This window comes from Mirounga leonina, unplaced genomic scaffold (genome assembly GCF_011800145.1).
Source record: "Mirounga leonina isolate KUSES-001 unplaced genomic scaffold, KU_Mleo_1.0 Mir_91, whole genome shotgun sequence".
NCBI classification, from domain to species: domain Eukaryota; kingdom Metazoa; phylum Chordata; class Mammalia; order Carnivora; family Phocidae; genus Mirounga; species Mirounga leonina.
The window spans coordinates 8,625,774-8,632,506 of record NW_023270839.1 but is presented as its reverse complement, the minus strand read 5'-3'; the positions used below and the strand labels follow the sequence as shown (position 1 = coordinate 8,632,506).

The 6,733-nt window shown below is 43.4% G+C and overlaps 1 gene segment (V, D, J or C); it reads left to right on the top strand.

Annotated features, from left to right (window-relative positions):
- The first annotated feature begins 415 nt into the window (after positions 1–415).
- On the top strand, positions 416–6,692 carry LOC118003508. The segment is given in 4 exon segments: positions 416–464; positions 579–877; positions 4,085–4,129; positions 6,582–6,692. Coding segments are annotated over 4 exon segments (501 nt in total).
- Positions 6,693–6,733: the final 41 nt, after the last annotated feature.

Sequence of the window (6,733 nt, the reverse complement as noted above, 5' to 3'; positions counted from 1 at the left end):
CCACCCAGGCGCCCCTGCCTGTTCGTTTCTGAATCCCTCTCTAATGATGCGTGAAATAGCAAGGGACAGGACAAGCCTTACTAGAAGAACTACCTCTGTTTGGCCTCCAGAGGGCGATGTTGCACAAACTAGAATTAGAGTTGAAGACCAGCATCATTCCTTTAGCTCCTCCTTCCCAGAGCTGACTGACGAGTCCAGATGGAGACAGCCCCTTGCAGACAGTGACATAAGAACTTAGAAGTCAGATTTGTCAAGGAAGAGACTCTTCCAAACTCTCTGGAACGTGCTTATGCAAGATTCTGGAGCACTGACCATACACATTCTTCCTTGTTCCAAGGGTGCTGTGAACTCAGCCACATCCCTTCCTGCTCAGGGAGGATCTTCAAAAAGGATCCTACAGCTTCTTCATTGCTCAACCATGACCTTGGCTCCTGTCTCAGTGCTTATGATGCTTTTTTCCCTGAGTGAGTAAAATTCAATTTCATCCAAGAACTGTATTACGACTGCTCTGAATAGAGACAACTCCTCTTAATAGGTAAGTCTGTCCTGGTCTCACTGACTCAGGATTGATGTTTCAGGAGGAACCAGAGCCCAGTCGGTGACCCAGCCTGATGCCCACGTCACTGTCTCTGAAGAAGCTGCTTTGGAGCTGAGGTGCAACTACTCATCTGTTGTTCAACCGTATCTCTACTGGTACGTGCAGTACCCCAACCAAGGCCTCCAGCTTCTCCTCCAGTACGTATCAGGGAACACCAAGGTTCAAGGTCCCAAAGGTTTCGAGGCTGAATTTAGGAAGACTGAAACCTCCTTCCACCTGAAGAAACCCTCAGCCCATTGGAACGACTCAGCTGTGTACTTCTGCGCTGTGAGTGACACAGTGCCTGGGACTGCAGGGGGAGCTGAACACTAAACTGCTTAGCCCTTGTGCAGACATGGTAATAATTTTCAAAGAATCAGGATTCATGATGAGAGGACAATTCATGAGAAAAACACAATGGCTCCAACAGACTGGAGACTGGAACTTCCTCGGAGAATCACTTCAGGTGGGACAGTGTCAGGGACGGGTTTTGTGTGGGGATTGCCATCTGACCTGTGACCAGACAAGAGAGTACCATGACAGTCTATCTGATGGTTTTAATCCATTAGGGGGCACTCTAGGCTTCCCCCTAACTGAGCAACTTTCCTTAAGATCCTAGATAATTCCATCTGTGTGTGTGAATATTTGGAAAACTGAATGGAAAGATGAAGGTTAACATTAGAGGAAGGGACTGAGGAAAATGTGATAAAATAAAATATAAGTTTCTGTCATTTACTCAGCTCTTCCGTTTTAATATAATCTCAAAGAGATGGAGCTCTAATCTCCATAAATCCATCAATGGATCAGGTTGAGGGGGGCCTGGACTGTGCTAACAGGACAGAGATGATTCCTGGAGCACAGCCGAGAGTAGGAATCTGTTAGAGCCAAGTGGGCTGGAGGTTCCAGTAGAAAACGTTTATATTTTACTTTTTTTTCTTAATTTTTATAACTAAACATTTTTAAAACACATTTCTACTCCACTGACTTAGAAATTACTCCAATACCACTGATAAAATTTCTTCTTCCGTATCCCCTCTGAGATAAAGAAATGAGGGAACTGAGGAATAAAAGTAGAGAGAGGAGAAAAGGGAGAGATGTAAGGAAAGATGGGGAGGAAAAGGAGAAACACCTTGAACTGCGAAATGTGGCCCTCACCTCATGGTTCACAGAGTGGAATCAGCCGTGTGGGTCTCACGATATGAAGGGAAAGGGTTGGGTGGGAAGAGAGGGGGCTGTGAATAAGACCAAGGTGGCCATCCTATACTTGTCCTATTTCTTTTACTACCAGTTGAAGTCTTATTGTAGGACATATACTATGTTTAGGTATAAACACAAATCTATATTTTCTAGATTTACAAAATGATTTAAATTTCTTTCATTTGTATTTATTTATCTAACAAAGGGGATTAACAAAACGATATGTACTGTGAAACAGTTTTCCTTTGTTAGATATTCCTTATAAATAAATTCTCACATTCTCTGTTAAACTACATGTGTTTATTCTTCTTTAGAAAGCAGCCTCCCTGCAATTATGATCTTCCAGGATGTACTGACTTGACGAGATCCCTATTTCTGTCTGAGTTGTCATTTCACTTTTCTTACCCTCTGTTCAGACTTTCTATACCTAAGACAGTTCTGAAAAACAAAACAGAAAGACTGGGAAAGTTGGATATCTTCCTTTAGTGCCTCCTCTGCCCAGTCCAGCCTGAATCCTCCACCCCCAACACCCCCACACCCCCAAGAAACCTTACACACTCGGCCAGGGCTGGGCCATCATGGGTGGAGTTTCCTGTTAAGAAGCAAAATGACAAAGCTCAAGTGTGAGTGTCATTGGTGCTCAGTGGTTCTGGTGGAACGGATTGATTGTAACAACACAATTTCTCTGGACCCAAGACTCTAAACTCTGCACAGTAGGGGTGTCGGTAACTAAACAACTACACAAGGAATCATGAAGAGACGCTGGGGAGCTCTGCTGGGGCTCCTGTGGGTCCATGTTTGCTGTGAGTGGGGGCTGGGAGTGGTCCACAGCCCACAGTGGTGGGGGGAGCTGACACTGAGCTCCTAGATGTTCTTACATCCTCAGGGGTGTGTCTCCGGATACTTTACAGTTTTGAAAACTGCATCAGTGACTCCCCAGTGATATCATTGTTTTTCTCTTTCCTAACAGGGGTGAGAGGGATGGAGGTGGAGCAGAGCCCTTCAGCCCTGAGCCTCCAGGAGGGAGCCAGCTCCACTCTGAAGTGCAATTTTTCCCAAACTGCGAGCAGCCTGCAGTGGTTCCGACAGAATCCCGGGGGCGGTGGCCTCACCTCACTGTTTTACATAGTCTCGGGGATGAAGCAGAGTGGAAGGCTAAACTGCACAGTGAATGCTAAGGAACGGTCCAGCACCCTCCACATCACGGCCTCCCAACTGGAAGACTCAGCCACCTACCTGTGTGCGGCGCAGGCACAGTGCTCCCTGGTGATGTGCAGCCTGCACCCAAACTGCAGCTGGGCCTGCACCCCAGCTCTTCCACCAGGAGGCCTTGCAGAGCAGAGCACATTATTCATTTTGTCAGTCTTTTCATTCTCTCTATAATTATAAACCTCGACTCCTAACATGGAACTCTCACAGATTCTAAAAACAATGGCAAGATTCAAATCCATGTTTAAGGAAACAGTGGAAACGTCCAACTCAGGGTCAAAGCTAGATCTTCGATGAGCAGAGGTTAAATAGGTTACTGTGGTGTGAACCCCACCCATGTTGTGTGCTCACCTGTAAATATGAACTCATAGCTCAGCTTTTTTTTTTTTTAAAGATTTTTTATTTATTTATTTGAGACAGAGAGAATGAGAGAGAGAGAGCACACATGAGAGGGGGGGAGGGTCAGAGGGAGAAGCAGACTCCCCGCCGAGCAGGGAGCCCGATGCGGGACTCGATCCCGGGACTCCAGGATCATGACCTGAGCCGAAGGCAGACACTTAATGACTGAGCCACCCAGGTGCCCCCATTTGAAGGGTTTTAAATAGATGTTCTTTTTTTTTTTTTTTAAGATTTTATTTATTTATTTGACAGAGAGACACAGCGAGAGGGGAACACAAGCAGGGGGAGTGGGAGAGGGAGAGGGAGAAGCAGGCCCTCCACTGAGCAGGGAGCCCGATGTGGGGCTCAATCCCAGGACCCTGGGATCATGACCTGCGCCGAAGGCAGACGCTTAACAACTGAGCCACCCAGGTGCCCCTTAAATAGGTGTTCTAATCTAATTTATATTTCAGAAGGATCGCAGTCCATACTCGGAGGAATGGCTCATGGGGGAAGTGTGGGGCAAGACTATGGCACAAAGATAGGAAGAGCTTCCAAGACCCAGTGAAACCTGATGGAGGCCAAGTTCTGGGAGGGTTCCTATAATACAGTCACATTTTCTTTATGTGAAGATTTCAGAAGTAAACTATTTTAACAGCAGGTGGTTAAAACCAGTCTTCTCCCATACTAACTACCCCTCTGTCAGGCTTTCCCTTGTTTTAGGTGGTGTTGGAGTGGCTTTCAGACATTTTTGGGAATCTGGCTGAGGTGAGATTGAGTTGAGGACACATTTAGTTTACATTAAGTGAGATATATTTACGTGATTTATAGTGATTTCTGTGCATAGTTAAGTTTCTGCTAGCCATTCCTAGTGTAGGAATTGCTTCCAAGACTATTCCTTCCACTTACTGTGTCCACTCACCCAGCATTAGAATGTGAAACTGCACAAAACTAGCTTGGACATGTTCTATGGCCCTCAGTACTTAAGTATGTGGGTAGAAGAAGAGAATCAAGATTTGAGATATTCAGAGTTTTGTCATATAATTAAGTAATTTGCCTGTTCTAGGTACCTATCAGTGGAATGAATCATACGATGTTTGTCCTTCTGTGTCTGGCTTACTTCACTGTGGCCTATTTTCCAGGTTCATCCATGTTGTAGCATGTCTCAGTATTTCATTCCTTTTTAAGGCTGAATGATGTTCCATTTAGAGATATACCACATTGTGTTTATCCATTTGTCAGTTGATGGACTTTTGGGTTATTTCCGCCATTTAGCTATGATGAATAATGCTGCTATGAACATTCATGTACAAGTTTTTGTAAAAATATGGTTTTGAATCTGAGACTTGAAGAATAAGAAAGAAATAGGCAAAGTTAGCTAGTTTGTGGGAGTCAGGATCAGAAGTATAAGATAGTATAAGATAGGAGAAGTATTCTGGGGCCAGATATTGCAGATCTTTGAAAGGAGTATAGATTTTATTCGAAGTATAATGTCAGAGCCATTGACTGAATAAGAGCTCCACGTCGACATGATCTAGTTTGTGTTTCAGTACTGTCTTTCTTGCTGCTATGTAGTGAGTGGGTTGTAGAGGGCAGAACTAGTAAGGAAACCAGTTAGAAGACTATTGCCAACAGTTCAGGTGAGGGTGGATAATAGCCTGATTAAGGTTATGGCGGTGAATATTGAAATTTTTGACTGCATTGAAGATGTATTTACTGGTGATTGCCAGATGGCAGATGGTGGGGGAGGGGCAACATGGGGGAAGGGGAGTGGGAAATACAGGCTTCCAGTTATGGAATGAATAAGTCACGGGAATAAAAGGTACAGCACAAGGAATATAGTCAATGGTATTGTAATAGCGTTGTATGGTGACAGATGGTAGATATGCCTGTGGCAAGCAGAGCATAATGTTTAAACTAGTCAAATCAGGGCGCCTGGGTGGCTCAGTTGGTTAAGCGACTGCCTTCGGCTCAGGTCATGATCCCAGGGTCCTGGGATCGAGTCCCGCATCGGGCTCCCGGCTCAGTGGGGAGCCTGCTTCTCCCTCTGACCCTCTCCTCTCTCATGCTGTTTCTCTCTCGCCCACTCTCCAATAAATAAATAAATAAAATCTTTAAAAAAAAATAAATAAACTAGTCAAATCACTATGTTGTACACCTGAAACTAATGTAACACTGTGTGTCAACTACACTAAAAAAAATGAGTAAAAATGATGTATTTATCTCTTCCATCTGGTTTTTAAAAAATTGAGATATAATTGACAGATAACATTGTGTAAGTTTAAGGTGTACAGTGTTTTGATTTGATATATTTATATATTGCAATAGGATTACCACCATAGCCTTAACTAAGAGCTCTGTCATGTCACATAATTATCATTTCTTTTTTTGTGGTGAGTACAATGAAGATCTAGCCTCTTAGCAGTTTTGAAGTTAATAATACAGTATTATTGACTATAATCACTATGCTGTTTATTAGCTCTCCAGGACTTATTTATCTACTAGTTGCAGGTTTGTACCCTTAAACAAAATCTCCCCAATTCCCTAACTGCCAGCTCCTGGTAAGCACCATTCAATTCTTTTTTTATGAGTTTGGCTTTTTAGATTACACATATGAGTAATATCATACAACATTTGTCTTTCTCTGACATATTACACTTAGCATAATGCCCTCAAAGTGCCACCCAGGTAACAAATGGCAGGATGTCCTTCCATCTCATGGGTGAATGATATTCCATTGTATAGTATATATACCACATCTTCTTTTTTATTTTAAAGATTTTATTTTTTTTAAGAGAGAGAGAGAGAGTTGGGGGAGGGGCTGAGGGAGAGGGACAAGCAAATCCTGTGGTGAGCACAGAGCTCCACGCAGGGCTTAATCCCTTAACCCTGAATCATGACCTGAGCCAAAATCAAGAGTCAGATGATTAGCCGACTAAGCCACCCAGGTGCCCCTATATACCGCATCTTCTTTATGCATTTATCCATTGGCATTTTCCTGATTTTAAGTAGACTAAGCTTGTTGAAAAAATGTGAGAAACATGTAACTTCTTCAAATTTATTTAAAAGTGACTCAATACTGTGCTGAAAAGTTGCAATGGAGTTCTGAACCCTACCTTTTCACTATGCTTTCTGCTAATCCACATAACTTCTGATTGAAAACACACTCAGAACTTAATTTATTTAACCTATTGCTGTTTTGTGTGTTCATCTCCCACAGATACAGGAGAAAAGAGGATTGGACCAGCTAGTTTACCAGTTGGGGACCCGACCACAAGATGGCGAAGCATCTCTGCTGATGCAGATTATGCGAAAGGGTCCTTTTGGTTGACTGTCAGAGTAAGCTAAAGACAGAAGCAGATGCCTGTGTAG